The sequence below is a fragment of the Gadus chalcogrammus genome, chromosome 18, assembly GCF_026213295.1.
Source record: "Gadus chalcogrammus isolate NIFS_2021 chromosome 18, NIFS_Gcha_1.0, whole genome shotgun sequence".
NCBI lineage: Eukaryota > Metazoa > Chordata > Actinopteri > Gadiformes > Gadidae > Gadus > Gadus chalcogrammus.
The window spans coordinates 6,170,022-6,188,984 of record NC_079429.1 but is presented as its reverse complement, the minus strand read 5'-3'; the positions used below and the strand labels follow the sequence as shown (position 1 = coordinate 6,188,984).

Below are 18,963 nucleotides of genomic sequence, written 5' to 3'. Positions count from 1 at the left end.
ACCTGTTTGCGTTGTGAACACTGTGTAACTATATTATAAGACAAAAAGTCTTAACTAATGTTTAAGTGGTTTTATCATCGTCTATATTATCTAGGAGCTATTTTGTGTAACTTTGAGGAGGAACTTCATTTGGGGTTGCATGTAACTGCACGTTGCCAACATCATGTGCAATGCAATCCATTTTACTTTTGGATGTTGGGACATTCTGATTTGCATATAAATTCTATAAATTATGATATATTTTGACAATGTTTTGTATTGAAAACGTCATAAAAGTTATTATTGATATTGGTATTTTTGTGTTTACTAATCAACAGCTACTTCAAAACGTATAAAAAAGGCCCTTTCAGAAGATATTAAATGCAGGTGAGCAAGTTATACGCTCAATTTATATTTAATGACATTTCATTTAGAAATTAATTTGTTATTTCTAAATGTCTTTCTGGGATACAAAACTACATTTTCATCGGATCAAGTCACAAAGTTGGGCTCACATCTAGGTCTTCTTCAACAATATATATTTACCATAATACCATAATCTACTATCAGATAATGAAATGCCAGGAAGGTTAATATGACAAATTATAATCTTTTCCAGCCTAAATGGTCATGTCTTATCTGCAATGAATGAATATCTTCCAAACAATTTGGATGATAACTTGTCAACTCTTAGGTGGTTTAAACAAGTAATTCAATTTGTGAGTCTTTGAGCGACTGAGTGAGCGACAACCACCAGAGGGCAATATCATATCAGGGACTTTCCCCACCAGCCACGATCCAACGGTCCAACCAAACATAACATGCTTATTACACATCAATAGGAGTCAATATCGACTTTCTCAAACCTATTCTTAGACACCTGCCTATAAAAGGGTCCCCTGGCACTGAAAAGATCAAAACTTTGCAGTGAATGTCTTCGTGGACGAAATAGCAGCAGGCTACAAAAGGGATTTGGACATTGGCCTGGTGGGGTAAGGTTTAGTGAGTTAAGCGTCCCTTGGAGATTAGCCTACTGATTGGTCTTGTCATCTGTCAGCAAGAGGCACCATTAAGAACTAAACCAATAGTCTAAACCTAGTCGTGTTTTAGTGCCCCCTCCGGAGTATCAACTTCAAACACAGTGTGTGTTGCTGCTGCGTATGACTAGCGGTTGATCAGGGGACTGAGACAAAAGAAAGAAAAAGTGATCCGTGTAGAAGATCATTGCAACACAGTTTCGGGGAGGAGGACCTCTGACCAGCTGGGAGGACTGAAAGCTCCCACAGCGGAAAGTCAATCGCTTTTCATTCAGAGCGCAGGAAGGAAGTGGGCGCCTCTTGCAAGCAGAGTGAGTGCGCAACAAGTGTTCACTTTTTAAGGGCTACACCTTTTTTTCGTCTTAGCAAAGTTGTGAGAACTATTTGAGGACCACACTTTGACACTCAGCAGTCCAGAACAACCACAATAACAACAACCACCCCCACAACAACACGAACAACATGTCAAATCTCCGACCGAAGCGGTGCACTTTAGAGAAGGGTCCGGACGGCTACGGCTTCCATCTGCACGGAGAGAAGGGGAAGACGGGCCAGTTCATCCGGCTGGTAGAGCCCGACTCCCCGGCTGCGGCCGCCGGACTGCTCGCCGGCGACCGCCTTGTTTTCGTCAACGGGGAGAGTGTAGACGGGGCCAGCCACCAGCAAGTGGTCGCCAAGATCCGGGTGACCGTGGGAGACCTGGAGCTGATCGTCGTGGACGACGAGACCGCGGAGCTCCTGAAGAAACACGGCCTGAAGTGCCGCGTAGAGTATGTGACGGAAGGCATCCCCGTGCCCGGGGAGGACACCCAGAGCAACGGGACGTCCGCAGCGGGGTCTAGAGGGTCCAGCCCGGCCCCGCCAGAGAACGGAGAGATCCCCCTGCACAGGCTGAGTGTTAGCTCCAATAAGGTAACTAATTATTTCTGACTAACTAACAATCTAACTGTAATTCACTGACTCACTTACTCACCATGGTTATTGTTGATCTTTTTATTATGATCATGTTACTAATAATAAACTTACCACAGTGCAAATCGAATACCAGGCAACAAAATGAGATATGTCATACGTGAGCTAGTCCTAATTTCCATAGAAGTGTTTCTGATTTGGATATATTTGAGAGCCAGAGGTTCAGAGCTTCAGACTGAAACATCCTTCATCAGGGCCTGGCAGTGTCGTCGCAGACTTTTTCCTATTGGTTTAGATATCATGACAGTTCCGTATGAAGTCTGCTGGTTACCCTACAAGTTCCTAATCTGGTTTGTCCTGTTTTGTTTAACCTCAGGCGTTTGGTCGACACAAAACATTGAGTCATCCGTTCCGATTAGACATGCCTGTAGTTCTATACAATAAACCTATATAATGGTAGGCTACCCGTGTAGCACTTGCTTATGAGAGGTCGTTTAGGCCATATTTCATCCTTAACTCATCTCCACACTATCCTTCTCTCACACTATCATTCTCTCTCTCCCACACTATCACACACTCTCTCCCATACTATCATACTCTCTCTCACACACAACCAAACACTCTAACGCACTATCATACTCTCTCCTACACACTATCATACTCTCTCTCTCTTGCAAACTGCTACAAATGATATATGTGTGACAGAATATGATAGTTAGGGACAGAGTATGATAGTTAGTGAGAGAGTAGGGTAGTTTGGAGAGAAATTATGGATTCAATATTGTCTTAATGTCCTCATTCTTGTTCCTGGCTTGACTGCATTGACAATACTTAGACACACATACAACTATTAGACACAATGACCCAAAGCTTATTAGTGCTCATTTAGTGGAAGTTAAAGAAAGCGGACTTATTCTAATTAGTGCCAGCATGCCTTGAGTTGGTTGTAAAATGATTTAGCAACTGGGTAATTAATCTGTTATATTGGTTAAGCATAGAGGGGCAAAGGGCATTAGGAAGTTATTGGCTTACATATTTCTTGTGTTGGAATGGGACAAAGTCCCTTCCAGATTGTGAGGATTCATAAATTATGCAAGCAACATTATAATGCAGTTTCTCTCTGAGATCGTTCCAACAGTGCCAATTTGTTGTTGTTTTTTCGATTGGATTATGAGGGGCTGTTATAAGGCTTTTATGCTGGGGAGGTTTAGTTCTTAGTTTTTCCAGGACTCCACCTGGGAGATCAGAGTCCAAAGCCTGGCTATAAAACCCACAACAGGTAAACTATACCGCTTTAGTGCCTTGCCCAGGTACTCTGAGCCAAGTCTAAGACACCTTTCACGTCTCCATGAGCGATGGACACAGAATGTGAATGCATCTTACAACTTTGACTTTCAATTACCCGTGTAAACACACACACCTTTATCATCCAGTTGTCTCCCTGTTTCTCCACCCTCAGGGTAGAGTTATGGTTGGACGTGGACCCAACGCAAGGGGGTTTACAGACCCATTTCGACCTTGCGGACCCTCCTTGCGTCCACCGCAAGGGCCTGATGTGCGCCTAACAAACATGATAACCTTGCATTGAGGCGACACAGCAGCGAGGGCTGTGATTGGTCTGCTTACTAAAACCAGAAGCAGAACCAAAATAGCGTTATGTCATAGTCCAACTCCAACGATAACTAAGCCTTTAGTCTCCTGTACCCTACAGCCCCAAACAGCCCGGCTAAGCTCCCTGTTAACATTGTTCTCATTTCCGGCTCTCACAATAGGACGATACATTACATTGACTACAAACAGGACGAAAAAACGTCAATGTGGAACTGCTCATGACCCCACATCAACCACTGAACCATGCTTTTCTTTTTGCCTCTTTGGCTAGTTCCGTCCCCTCAAGCCCGCAGAAGAGAGTGAAGCTTGTCACTTCCCCTCCCCGAGGGCCAACATGAGGCGGTGCGAAAGTGGTGGGAGGGTCAGGGTGTCATCATCACCATATTATGGTAACAAGGTCCCAGCTTTGCAGCCCTGAAACCGACCGCCAGTTTCACCCGCTGTATCGCCTGACCCGGGGGAACCGGGGGAGTGGGTCCCTGGAGGCCGGGGAGGGGGGAGGGGATAGGGGGGGGGGGGGGGTAATGGGGGTAAGAGGGGGTAGGGGTACCAAGCAGCCTACCGGTTACCATGGAAACCTGCTGCAGCAGAATGAGGCATTGTGCTGTTCGGTGCTAGCATGGAGGGGGGGGGGGGGGGAGCAGAGAAAACACTCTCACGCCTCTACCAGGACCCTGAAATACCTTCCCCACCACCACCACCACCACCACCGCCACCACCAAGTCTAATGCATAGAGAGAGAATAGACGGTGTGTGTGTGTATGTGTGTGTGTGTATCTGTGTGTCTGTTAGTCAGAGAGGGGGGGGGGGGGAACTACAGGATTAAATAGCAATTTGTCTCCACTTGTGGAGAGAAAATGTCAGCCGAATGGAGAAGCATGGGAGCGAGTGTGTGCTCCGAGTTTATCTCCGGTCGTTTCAAAGCTGTCTTACTTCCGCTAATCACACATACTTTTTCGAAATTCCACCTTCACCACTTTGTTCCACCTTGTATTAAAGTCATGGTTATCCAAGACTTTTATCGCTCGAGATGCATAAATGTTATGTATTTGGATTATAGATGGAGTAGACTTGCAGTTCACTACAAAAGGCTGTGCACTGGATTTAAGGCCCGGCTCACAACTTGGGCATCACATGGTCACGGTATAGCCTGCCCCAGAAGTGCAGACTCACCGCAGCTTCCAAGCTGTCCCATGTCAAGGCTTACCTCCCCCTTAAAGTTCTCCCAGTTGGGTCTTATCTCACCGTGAATGCTCAAATTATTTATTTTACCAGAACGGTATGACCATGAACTTTATTGACATCACAGCGGTGGTGGGCGCTATAAATGTAGTTGACTTTGGCCCTTGCTCAAGTTTATTCTGACATAACGTAATCAATGTGGTGATGGAGTCGCTGGGGTTGTTGGGAGGTTGGAGAGGATGTGCGGGTGATATAATGCCCATCATTGCCTTTTTAAAGAGATTTACTATTTAAAGTTAGTTCATGCAGAGGAGACAGCGACATTAATACCCAAGTCACACGCATTTCCTGTGCGTATATTTGATTATATAGTAGTCACTCCCGATTGCGAATATAGACTTTCAAAAGTTTCTCTGTGGGACTTTTTTTTAAATGAAATGCTTTCAGCCGATCCCATGATGCCGAAAGTCTCCAATAACCTTACTTCCACTGGACGGTTGTCACGGAGACCTGAGCTGAAAACGGCTTTTCCATCCAACTCTGTAATCCTTTGTTGTCACCCTCTCTAGGAGATCTGCTGCATCACCTCGTTTGCTCTTTACTATTCTCAAAACACACACAAACAAACAGGCCTTTGTAGAAACAACCTTCATGGACAACTAATCTATTTTAATAACTTTTTTGTTGACACACACACAGAGACGCATACACAAACTCATATACACGCACGCACACACAGACATGCACACGCCAACACATCATGCCCCACACACACACATACACACCGTGCCCACATGACAAATTACATTCAGCAGTGAGAAGCCTTATTTTAGCCGGAAGCTGTTCTTTAAAAAGCTTTTTTTGTGGCAAAGATTCTGTCTTTCAAGCTGCCATGACAGGGATTATGATTACATTTCCGCACCAATAATCGCAGAAGGGACTCTGAAGTCTCTCTCTTTCTCTCTTCTCTCTTCTCTCTGTGTCCTATCTTTATCTCTCTCTTCTCGGTCTCCTCTTTTTATCCCCTCTCTATTCTCTCCCCTCTTTCTGTATCGTCTCTGTTGATCTGTTACCCTCATAGCTAGTCAGCTTATCCCCAATATATCGTTCCTGTTTTACCTCTCCACCCTGAACTGCTAATCTTTAGCCCTACTGCCAATCAGCAGTAGCGCTAACACCTAACCCTAAACCTCACTTATCTACTAAGGAAACAGTCTTATACCTGACATATCTTTTATAAATAATCGTTTATAAGGCATGACCAATATATTATCACGTTGACTCCCCATATTGGTTTGTTTAGTAGGTTATTAATTTGCATTAGATTCCAAAGAAACAATGTGATTACTCATAATATGGAAATGTTACATTCGCCCACACAAGCCTTTTGTTCTCTGTTTCAAAGTCCACTCCTTCAAGCTCAACAGTTCGGACAATTGAACAGTGATAATAAAGTTGACAGACAGTTATACATAGTACAGATCAATGGCTTGGGGGATTGGGAATAAGGCTGGTGCTAGCTCACACTCACACACCATTTAGAAAGAGGCATGACTTTATAGGCTACCGTTGCATATGGTGAAGGGTGAACATTATATAGAGCAATAAGTCTTAAGAGGAAACGACTGAACCATACAGTAGGTGTTTGCTAACTTTGGCTTGTGCTCACTCAAGGCACCCTATCGAACACAAACACACTGACGCATAGCCACATGCACGCACGCTCTGTGGGTGGAGCAGCATTGTCGTGGTAACCACTTCCTGTTGCTGGTACTACTTGATTGCACATAACACGATTGTGTTATCGCAATACTTTTGTTGGAGATTCAGATATTGTCATATAGCGATTATTCATTGCGATGAAGAGATCATCGAATTACATTTAGCCTCCTGGACACCAAGCCACACTCTTGTCCTTGGTGTAGCAGTAGTGGTTCCTCAAATACATTGAGATGCAGGCTTCAAGAGAACAGTGCCAGAGACCTTTCTTTGAACAGTGCTCCTACTGCACCAGTAAACCTTTTTTTAAACAGTGCTCTAACAGCGCCAGAGACCTTGTTTTGAACAGTTCTTTAACAGCACTAGAGACCTTGTTTTAAACAGTTCTGTAACCGCGCTAGAGACCTTGTTTGAAACAGTTCTGTAACCACGCTAGAGACCTTGTTTTGAACAGGGTTAGGGTTAGGGTTAGGGTTAGGGTTAGGGTTAGGTGCTGGTGATCGCAGCTCTACTGCTCACTCCAAGTCCCTGGACCTTGACCCCCACACAGATTGCTTTCAAGTGATAAGGTAAAACATTTTGCTACTAATAGTTTGAGGTCCAAATGGAATGATTTGGTAGTGTCAATATATTTATATTGCACGGAAGTTTACGTAGATAGAACGGGTAATAGTCCAAAGTGTTTGCATGGAGGAGAAAATAACCTGGTCATCTGGGAAACTCTTCCTTTTGGTCCAAAGTCCCTTCTCTTTTAAAGCCCATGTTTTACGAGGGGAGTAGAATGCGAGCCGTAAAACAATTAACCTTTTGATCAGTCTCATTAACATTAAGGAAACGTAGGGGGTGTTTACCAAGCCTGTCAAACCATTTTAAAAGCCCAAACAATGTGATGTTCAAGTAGCCCACAGCAAGACCCAATCATTCACTGTGTGTGTGTGTGTGTGTGTGTGTGTGTGTGTGTGTGTGTGTGTGTGTGTGTGTGTGTGTGTGTGTGTGTGTGTGTGTGTGTGTGTGTGTGTGTGTGACAGCCCCCTGGCCAGGGTAATTGGGCAGCGTCTCATAACACTCACTGTTATGAGACGTGCCTTTCATAACAAACAAGATTCTGTCTGCAATGCAACTTTATTCCATTTCTGCCGCAGTCTTAAGAATGACGATGCCATAAAGTTTCACCTTCTTAAAACGGCTTCCCGGTCCCTCTTCCTGCCTGTTCGTATGCTTGTAAATGTTTTTGTGACTTTTTATCAATCACTTTATCAAGCCCTATATAAATACAATGTAGAATAATAATCATGATTATTATTAGGATCATCATGACTAGTGTATTTTCCATGCACCCATCCCATGGTCATTAAGATGTAACCCGCATTGATGTCTCCACGGTGATTTAAACAACATGCACTGGGACACAGAGTTTTTACTATTATTAGTGTAATTAGTCTAAAGCCCCTTTGAATCCTGACATGGATTTGGACTGGGTACTCAATGGTTGGGTGCATGGAGAGATGGGGCGGCGGGGGGAGACAGAGAGGAAAAGGGAGATTTATGGAGAGGGTAAGCAGAGTAGACTACGTCTCTGGTGTGACTCTCAGGCTCTCAGAGAGAGAGAGAGGGAGCGAGAGACAGCGAGCAAGAGAGAGAGCGAGAGAGTAATGTCCTGTGCTTCTGGGCCATCTTCCCGACAGTGGGCGGTAAATGGATTACTCGGTTGTCATTCTGCCCTGATGACTCTCATGGTGGATCCAGTGTGTGTTGGAGAGGTTGGCTGTGTGTACATGTCTGTATTGTTTGTACAAGTGTATTGTCGCAGTTCCGGTCTGCCAGCAAGGCCCTTTCGATGAAAGGCACTGTGAAAATAAGACTGTACACACATTGGCTCTGTCAATCAATGACTTAAACATGATTTAGGAGTATGATGTGATATAATTGATGCCAAGTCAACATCTGTGACATGTATAGAATGTTTGCCAAGCCGTGTGGACAATGTTAGCTTTTGAGAGAAAGTCCTTCAAAGAGTCTCATGGAACGGAAATAAATGAGCAACAATGGAAAGTTCCTCCCCCACTTCCCAGAGTTCCTTGCGTTTGATCATTGGCCTCAAGCAAAGAAAAAAAGATTTTCCTTATTGCAATGCAAGGGATAATAATTGTTGAAGCAGTGGATGGAAATACATGACTAGACAAAATATGGAGAAAATGACAGTGTGTATAAAGAGTTTGGACAAATCTGTTCACTGGTCAGTTTTTATTTTCTCAGGAAAACGAAATAAGATTAAAGCAAACCAGCGTTTCACAATTTTGCTTGGGGAATTCATCAATTGGAATACATTTTTACTCATAAGCTCACAATAAATGTCTGAAAGAAACTACTTTTGGCAGTTTTCCTGCCCTTGAAGTTTGCACGCTATGCTTAAAATGGCTGCAGCATTATAGCTGTTGCCCACTAACCACTTAAACACTCCAAGCATGGTCAAAGTCCCTCAAGCTATGGATTTTTATACTTTACCCATAGTTTAAAATGGACTTGTTTTACCACAGCAAATAGAAAACTAGAGTATGTACAGTATTCAAAGTTTGAACCCAAAGAATAGTTTTTCTGCCAATAGAGTGAGTCCTGCAGAGTACATTTCTCATATATTTTACGCCTGTTAGTCAATAACAATCAACCCAACAACCGACAAGCCACCGCCGAAGTGGAAACAAGATAAGATAACTGCATTCGGGAACATTCGTTCACTCATTCATTAAAAACCCAGTTTATTCTTTTCTTTATGTGCAAAGTTCCAAATGTTTCCCTCGCAGCATTATCTCCAGGTTTGCAAAACGGTATTGCCCATGATGAGGAGTGAACTCTGTAGAAACTGGGTTGTGTTGTGACACAGCCGCCATGACTCAGAAACCCTGCCAACTCTTCTTTTCAATTCCTGAAGGGGTTTCTGCTTCACGCTGACCTACGGTTGCTATGCTAACATGCTAGTCAGCAACAGTGCATGTTGGATAACTGTTGCTACGCTGACATGCTACTTAGCTGATTGTGGCTAGAGGAGAAGACCAAAGGTTGCCCTGTAAAAAATTCTTGAATAGCACGGCACCAATCATTAACAGACGACTGGGGATTCATTCCGAGGCCGGTCTCTAGACAGGAAGAAGGTTGTGTGACCAGAGAAAGCTGAAGAGGGTTGTGTGACGACGACAGGAACATGAGGCGTGTTACGTGGCCGACAGCCTGCTCCCCCGTTGTGATGCTACACCGGGGGACTGCTGAAGAGGCAAACTCCTGAATTTAGCTCTCCTGTTAGAAGACACACTCCACACACTGAAACAAGAGTACACAATACAACTAAACAGTTTTGAGCTGTAAGAGCTGACATGTTGTGAATACACACAGGTGTCACGATTATTCAATTTGAAACAGCATAAACACAAAACTCCTGTCCAAGACCCCACCAGACTGCGTCTGGATTATGCCTCCCGTGCTTCACACTTAAGTGTCCTAATGTTTACTGTCCTAATGTTTAGTGTCCTGATGTTTAGTGTTTGCTCTCTATGTTTAGTGTCCTCTCTGTCTCAATAGCGAAGTTGACACCTGACATTGGGAAGTCAGATATTCACAATGTTGCTTTCTCATCTAGATTCTGTGTGTCATCTTTTCATAACAAACAAGGTTGTGTATTTAACGTGACTTTATGAGTTCACTCTGTTTTGTAAATGAGCTTTAGTGTTGCTTTGATAAAAACAGTGTTTTGAGCTTATGAAAGCGCTCTTTAAAATATCCTCTAGTGTTATATTATAATTTCACGCGGCTGATGTTCGTCCCTGCAGGAGGCGAGTGAAGGGCTTCGGCCGCGTCTGTGTCACATGGCAAAGGGAGCCAACGGCTACGGCTTCAACCTGCACAGCGAGAAGTCCAAACCGGGCCAGTTCATCCGGGCCGTGGACGACCACTCCCCCGCCCAGAGGGCCGGACTGCTGCCCGGAGACAAGATCCTGCAGGTAACACCCCCTTCAGCCCGGACTGACTGGCTGGCTGAATGACTGACTGGCTGACTGACTGACTGACTGGCTGGCCGACTGACAGGTTGACTGACTGACTGACATGCTGCATGACTCTCTGACTGGTTTAATGACTGGCTGACAGACTGACTGTCAGATTGCTCATCTGACTGACTAGCTGGCCGACTGACCGGCTGGATGACTTGCTGAGTATGCATTCTGTAACTAATAATCGGAAGTGTCTTAAACAAAGACTGTAAAGTGTGGATAGGGGGCAGGGGGGGGGCAGGGTCCAATATAGTGTGTGTTGATGTGTCTTCATAATGTGAGGATTCTCCAGAAGCACACCCATGCAAACACTCTATCTCTCTCACACACACACACACACACACACACACACACACACACACACACACACACACACACACACACACACACACACACACACACACACACACACACACACACACACACACACACACTTACCAAACAGAGTAATCCACTTAGAGTGTGTCACAGTGCAGGCTGAATAACATGCAGGGTGGAGCAGAGTGCATTCTCTTCCTCCTAACTTATGTGCAGTGTGAGCACAATCACATTGGAATATGTTCTCACAGGAGGAAATGGGACTTTACACACACACAAGCACAGAACACAAGCGTGCGCACACGCACAGAACACGCGCACAGAACACACACCGAACCCATACACACACACACACACACAAGCACACACACATACACACTAAACACACAAACACACATTGAACATGCACACATACACACTGAACACACCAAACATTCACACACACACCATCACACTGACACACACACACACACACACACACACACAACCAAAACACCCAACACACACACACACACACACACACACACACACACACACACACACACACACACACACACACACACACACACACACACACACACACACACACACACACACACACACACACAGGACATTGCAAGTATAGGGAGTTCCGTTGTTTCCAATGCCGGGGATAGTGGGAGTTAGTGTGTGTGAGAGATTCCTGACCGCGTTCCCGCCACAGATTTTCCTCCCACACTCAGAATTCCTCAGAGGGCCAGTGTGCCCGGGCCGGGTCTGATTGGTACTGGTCTGAGCGTAAACCTTATCAGGAGCGTGGGGGCCCTGGTGGGATGACGGATTCCTCCCCCCGTCCCATCCTCCCAGAAGATTCAGTTAATAAATCCTTCTTGTTCAAGGTTCAAGGTTGTGAAGCTTCATATATTATAACGAGCCAACTCCCTGGGTTCGGAATGATGAAGAAAGCGTGTTTCTATGAGTGTTGGTGCGTGCCAGCTCATTATAGCGCTAGAGGAGCTATGGAGATGACCTTTCTATTTTTCCACCTCCATCAAGTGGGTCATGTTAACATCTAGTATCCTAGAGCAAGGTCCCTCTATCCTGAGCCCTAGCACCTAACCCCTAGCCTTAGCCCCTAACACCTAGCCCATAACCCCTAACTCCTAACCGAAGCCCCTAGCCCGGAACCCCTAACCGCAGCACCTAACCCCAGCCCCGAACCCGTACCCCATAACCCAAGCCCCTAACATCTAGCCCCTTATCCCCAGCACTGAACCCAGAGTCCCTAGTCTACAGTCTTACTAGTCTCATACAGCGGCAGGCGCAGTCAACCAGAACAGATCACTTCACTCACTTATATCTGCCGACCGTGTCTGAGGGGTACGGTTTCTGACCAATGACACCCGGGTCCTGGCTTGTTGAATCCGACCGAATCATCTTCTCGTCGCCCGCCCCCCACCAGGTGAACAGCATGTCAGTAGCAGGCATGCAGCATGCGGAGGTGGTGGGCGCCATCAAAGCCGGGGGCGAGGAGACCTCCATGCTGGTGGTGGACTCTGAGGCCGACGCCTACTTCATCAGCTGCAACGTCCTACCCACCGAGGAGCACCTGAGAGGTAGGAGCACGCACGCACACGCACGCACGCACGCACACACACACACAGGTACTCACGCAGGCAAGCATGCACACACACACACACACACACACAGGCACTCACGCAGGCAAGCACGCACACAAAGTCACACAAACACGCATACACACGTTATGTTTCTATAGACACAGGCACAGGCACACATAGACTCACACACAAGCACTCCCACTGGGAGTGCATTATTTTTCAACAGTTCCGATTCAATGCGCTGCAAATCCAACCGCTATCCACCAGATGTTTTCTAGAGCACACAAAAACAATTTCCACAAAGCGCCGCTGAAGAATACATTTCAGCTGATTTAAGTTGATAAATCAACCATAATGTTTGAGATGAGAAGAAAGGAACTGATATGTAATCGTTGTTGGATGAGCCGAACAAACCACATCGGACTCTCCTGTTATTGGAAAATAATAAACAACCACGGTAGCTCATTATTCTCCAATAACCAGACTCCCGGAGTGCCTTATTCATTATTTATGATATATCTTTTCTGGTTTCAGGTCCTCTTCCAGTACGCAAATCACGTGACTCCACAGATGGGGTGAGTAATACTAGTCTTTTGGGTGTTTTTCTATATACTGCAGTACTGGATAGGACCGGTTATTACAGTACGTGGTTCAGTACTGTAGCACAAATCCTAACCCACCAGTTTGACCCTGGTGTACCCTAGCACGAGTTGCTGTTAATCTTTAAAATGGGGCCAACTCTAGTATGGTATGTTGACTGATCCAAGGCTCGTAAAGCATGTTGGCTATCAGCATAATATTTTATGATCCAAATATCCCATTTTCACAGAAAGCGGTTTCAAATATGTCACATCCTAATGAATACATATTCCATCTCTTTTGTCAAAGAGATGCAATATTAAATTTTTTGTGTTAGAATTACCCATTTTATCCATAATATCCCATAGAGTCATGTTACAAAATATGGGTGTAGAGTCATTGACGTCAGTCATTGGATACTGGGTCGAGCCAATGACTGTCCAGCACCTGAAGGCCGTTAGAGCCTATCATATGTTTATGTGAAACCGGAAGCTGCAGTTACAGGACGCATTACGTAGGACCATTCGTTTTAGAGGAACTACGTGCTAGTCTCTAACATGAACTGCATTAAGGCTGTGAAAGGGACTATATACTAGTCTTACAAAAATAAAAAAGAGGAGCAACATGTTGGTCTAAACCATGATTAAAAGCTGTCAGATTAACTATATGATAGTCTGTGTGTGTGTGTGTGTGTGTGTGTGTGTGTGTGTGTGTGTGTGTGTGTGTGTGTGTGTGTGTGTGTGTGTGTGTGTGTGTGTGTGTGTGTGTGTGTGTGTGTGTGTGTGTGTGTGTGTGACGAGCATCTCCAGGATTATCAAACGAAAACAGACTTTAAAAGGGAACTACTCCTCCTCATAAGCTCTATAAATACCCTTGTGTACACACTTGCGTGCGCTCACACACACCATGGGAAAAGCGGATTTGGCCCCACCCGGAGCGGGAGGGGTTGAGGTGGATTATGCTAATTAGATGGCTAGCGAAAGGCATGTGATGGTGTCCTACGTCACAATCTGCGGTCGACAAAGGAGTGTGAGCAAGGTGCCACAGAGTCATCCATTTGTCGCAGGACAAAATGTATACCTAATGCATGAATGAATGAATGAAAGCCCTGCGAGGTTACATAAGGAGTCCCTCTCGCTCAGAGGCGCTGCTCACTCCTAGCATTGACCTGCGTCTTGGGTGATCCCATCCAAAAGGGGCAGCTCTGAGCACAGGAGTGAATGCACCCCAGACACATTGAGATGCGATCGCTTAGAACCACATTCAGAGGTGGATCTGGGCATATGGCCACATTCCTTTAGCAGTGTGTTCGCTAATGATACCCGGGCCACCTTGAAGGATCGCCTACTCGACAGGCGTCCTCTGCGTCAGAAGAAGGACGTATACATCCACGAGCGGCGATAGTTTGCCTACTCTTAATCGCTTTGCTTCAACTTCATTGTCATGGCTGCCTCCCAGTTGTTAAAAACAACGACAGCAAAGTCTTTGCAAAACCGAAATGATGCACTTGTTAATTTGCAACCAGGCGGGGAAGTGAGCGCGGATCACAATCGAGACGCACGTGCAGACGCATTCTAATTCCAATTGTGAGCTGACGTACATTTGGCCGGCCGCTTGTGATCCGATCACCAAAAGACGCACGGGCGGTGAACGGGGGCTCTGGGCGCTCAGACCTTTGAGCGCTCCAGCGTGTGCTGCGTGGCAAGGCTGTAAACATGAATGGCCCCTCATTTAACTGCGGGTCCGGTTGCTTCACGCTGCTCTTATCCGGGATGATGTCCTGTCCTCATGCCATTCTGTACCCGTTACCCATAAACTGCAGCTAGCGGTGGTCTTTTTTGCTACACGTTGTTCACGCGGCCAAAGCTGCTTATGCCTCTGAGCAAGTTTTATTTTTTGGCACCGAGATTAGCATGAATTATTTTTGTTCAAAGTTTGTGCAAAAGTTTTAAGAGTAGTTCCCCTTACTACTTTGTCATCACTCAGACGTTGAGTGATGTCACGCAGATCTGGAGGAGAGCACAAATACAGAAAGTATCTGTTTAAAGACTCCAAATTCCAATAGATTAATATATTATAATTGACCAACTAACTATAATTCAAAGGTTCATAATTTCCTGGTTGATGTAAAGCCTCCAAATATTTAAACTTTTAAACCTGCACAATTAGACACCTTCAAGTGTTGTGTGGTGTATTCTGCCCCCTGGTGGACAAACCCAAGAAGTGCACCGGCTATATCTGCGTGTGTGCGTGTTTTGCAGGTCAACAGTAAGACAGCAGCTGACCTCAACCCGGCCTCGCCCTCGAGGCACTCCTCGTCCAGCTCTTCCTCCTCCAACTCCTCCCTGCCAGCCTCGGCTCCAGCCGTCACCATGGACGTACGGAGCCCTAAACCTTTCTCTTTATACCTTTGTGGGAACAGGCACACATTTTTTATGCAAAACAAATTCACCCATGCACATTGGAGTGTCCTTTTATTCCTGCCGTCAATATGTACATAAGATTAGATCAGTGTTTAAAGGGTAAAAAAACAGAAAAACATTTGTTTTTGTACATTTACAGATTTGTTTGATTGATTATATCTAAACCGTTGACAGATCGTTCGGTGTCTTTCTGCTGACCCGAGTGTGTGCTTGCTTGCGCTCCTCTTGTGTTACCCACAGGCCGTGCCAGCACCAGCGGGGGGTCTGAGCATGTCCCTGGCCCAGGTCAAGGAGAGGGCCCACCAGAAACGCATGGCCAAAAAGGCCCCCGCCATGGACTGGAGCAAGAGGAACGAGCTCTTCAGCAACCTATAGATGATGACCCACCCTCCTTCATCCTCCTCCCCTTCCTCCCCCTCTTCCTCCCCCTCTGCCTCCCACCCTTATCCGTTCAGAGTGATGAAGAGGACAGCCCGATCGCCCTTCCTCCCCACTATCTCGACCTAGCAGCTCTGTGCTCATTAAGACACACCTGTCATTTTAGACGATTTCTAAAGATAATTTAAAAATATATATATAAAAAAGGGTAGAATGTGAAACAGTGTTATTTTCCTGTAATTTTTGTATCAGATATCATATCATATGGAGGGGATATCATATCGTGTGGAGGGCTTACCACCTGTATCTGTTTTTTAAAAATATGTTTTGAATGTACTTTTTTCAAGATGGATATTTTCATTCTGATTATTGCGAAGATTCTCACAATACACATTCCTTCAGTTGAGGGGGTCAATTGAATGTCAATGGAGTCTAAGCCTGAATCTAAGGCGCAGATTGCATACCTACTGATTGTTCTAAATCAATAATACAATGCTTGTCTTGGTTTTCTTCTCTAATTGGTGGCTAAGTAACTAGCGTGGATCAATGCACTTAATACTTGCTTATGTAGCCAATTTGACACATTTGTTTTGTTTAATGACAATGATGGAAGTGTACTGCCTTTTTAAATTAGACTTCCCGTACGGAACTATTGTGAAATAGGTTGAAGAGAGGAATCCCGATCTAGAAAATGAATTCCCGAAAACCTTTCAACAAGATGGTAGATTGGCGCAATACGTTATTTTGTTTTTATTTTTTCCATATATATATTAATATTCAATCTTATTCTGTACATACAGTAAATGATTAAGTAAACTAAACTGAAAAGTGAATGTGTGGGAGAGTAGCAGTGCTTGGGATATAAGCGTCTGCTCTGAAGGAGAACTTCTGTGTTCCAAGAGTGCTGTCACCTTACATTGACATGGATTAAAAACGCATCTTAATTACATTTGTTTTCATGTGGTTGTATCATTGAAACCTATCAACACAACACCACCCGCTCTTTAGAAATGTCTCATCTTTAATGACGTTCAATCTTGACACGGATAAGTACAAAATATTTATTTTGTATCAATTACAGCCGAAACATTTGTGCCATCTTTTTTGTTAACATCCCGAACTAAAACTAAAATGACATGCGTTTATGGTCGCATCATGACATTTTTCTTAGAAGTAACGAACAATAAAGATTTGAAAAAGAAACTGATGGGGAATAGAATGGACTTCAATCACAAAACGAATATTGCAGTTCACTCTTCGGTTGTTTGACAGTAGAGTAATCAAGCAAAGGAAATTAATGAAAGTGGATTTTGTGCGGAACCTTTGTAAACAGTTTCATACTCGTCCTGAACCCTTCTTTGGACTCCTAAAGGAGAACATAACCACACAGACATGGACAACTTTCAATAAATAATAAACTCTGTATTTGGAATAATCATTGGCTTGAGAAATGAATGGGAAATTGGCCAATGGGCCTTGGTCACTTGGTGGCCATCTTGGTTCTAAAACCGAGCTGGGAGGAGAAACTTAATGAGGATGGAACCAAGATGGCCGTCAGGTGAACAAGCCATTGCTGAGTCCCCACCTCAGTGACCTCTTCCCAGAGAGCGTGTTCGAGGTTGGCCAGAAGCCTCTGTCTATCGTATTCATATCACAGAGCAGTAGCACCTACAAAGATATCGCCTTAAAGAACATCTTGACCCTCATGCAAGTGCACACACTGTCTCAAACAATCATGTGAGCACGTCTCTCCCACGTACACGCACACATACTTTGGACTAAATACGTTGCCCCCTAGTGAGTAAAGGCATGACTATCTTTGGTAAAAAAAAAAAGATAAAATATCTCAACACATGACAGTTCATGTATTATATGGTGCTATACTGATATTAATTTGCATATATATTTTCCATATGACAGAGCAGCAAACAAAATATATTCCGGACTTCCCAAAAAAAATGTAAATTCATATTAATGTCTTGACTTATTCAGTCTTATCCATATTGACTGTTCAAACTCATCCATAGACAGTCCCTTTGTAACAACAGCCAGTACACATCTGCAGTATAAATATAGTCAGTTATTTAACTTATTTACAGTAAGATATCCGCACATAACGCAGACATACCCAGTGACAAACTACGATACATCTTTATACCTAAAGACCTAAACGGTACAGGTAACACACGATAACAAACAGACGGACAACATAACAACACAAAATACCCTTGTGTTCCCTTTAGTGGTTCAGACAGCTGCACCCTCCGTGCTGGCTGTCTTAAACCCAAGTGCTCAAGTTGAAGAGTCAATACTACCACCTCTGTGCCCCGGCGGGTGCATTTCAGAAAGTGTCTCCCTCAGCCCAGTGTCCCTGTGGTCCTTTGCTCTTTTACATGAAGATAGTGAACCCCAATGTGAACCATACCGGTCGCTATTCCAACATGGCGTCAAGTTGATAGGCCAGGTCGTCAAACATGTTGCCGATGTCATCCAGGATGTTCACGGTGCCACTGGTCCTGGAAGAGCAGAGGAATGGGGTTAGTATTTGTTCATGGTGCCACTGGTCCTGGAAGAGCAGAGGAATGGGGTTAGTATTTGTTCACGGTGCCACTGGTCCTGGAAGAGCAGAAGGAATGGTGATAGTGTCTATGGTATTCACATACTTCTGGAGTACACCAGAAGGAATGGTTTTATTACTTGTAAACAAAGACTTCTGGAGTCGTACAGAAGGAAAGGTTTTTTAATACTTGGAAACAAAGAAATGTTTTTAATACTTATTCACCGACTCCTTGAGTCCAACAGAAGGAATGGTTTGAATAAATGTATAGAAGGATAAAAGGATAGGACAATGATTATGCTGGGCTTTATACATCACACACATGAGCACATCTGAACGTCGATTTGATCGGACCTTTGTGCTCCAATGAGAAAGAGGAACACAGAAGTGGGCGTGGGCAGACTATGTGAGATGCCAAATAAACAAAACTGGTAGACTGTGGAAACTGCTTATCTGAGGAACTCATGTGAACGTTGACCCGGAGACCATTTCCCACCAGTGTGTGGAAAATAGAGACAAAAAACGAACTCAATGAGCATGAGTGCACAGTGGCCAAATAAACTCAGTGCCAAAATTAAAATTAGTAATTTAAAAGTTACTTCTAAAAACATTTAGCTCGCTGGCAAAATT

The 18,963-nt window shown here is 44.5% G+C and overlaps 2 protein-coding genes across 2 annotated transcripts in view; one reads left to right on the top strand and one right to left on the bottom strand.

Moving 5' to 3' along the window:
- The first annotated feature begins 930 nt into the window (after nucleotides 1-930).
- Nucleotides 931-17,618, top strand: nherf1a (NHERF family PDZ scaffold protein 1a). The gene is made up of 6 exons (XM_056577221.1): nucleotides 931-1,928; nucleotides 10,262-10,432; nucleotides 12,240-12,393; nucleotides 12,931-12,971; nucleotides 15,237-15,353; nucleotides 15,639-17,618. Exons 1-6 carry the CDS (start codon nucleotides 1,479-1,481, stop codon nucleotides 15,771-15,773), a joined length of 1,068 nt encoding a protein of 355 aa, XP_056433196.1. The 5' UTR covers nucleotides 931-1,478; the 3' UTR covers nucleotides 15,774-17,618.
- Nucleotides 16,588-18,963, bottom strand: part of LOC130371770 (caskin-2-like) — a 40,720-nt gene continuing 38,344 nt past the window's right edge. The window contains exon 26 of the mRNA XM_056577631.1: nucleotides 16,588-18,292. Coding sequence (XP_056433606.1) covers nucleotides 18,208-18,292 — 85 coding nt within the window. The 3' untranslated portion in view covers nucleotides 16,588-18,207. The remainder of the gene's footprint in view (nucleotides 18,293-18,963) is intronic.

Coding starts and splice junctions, on each gene's coding strand:
- nherf1a (XM_056577221.1), top strand. CDS start 1,479: ATGTCAAATCTCCGACCGAAGCGGTGCACTTTAGAGAAGGGTCCGGAC. Junction 1,929..10,261: donor TGAGTGTTAGCTCCAATAAG/GTAACTAATTAT, acceptor TCGTCCCTGCAG/GAGGCGAGTGAAGGGCTTCG. Junction 10,433..12,239: donor CCGGAGACAAGATCCTGCAG/GTAACACCCCCT, acceptor GCCCCCCACCAG/GTGAACAGCATGTCAGTAGC.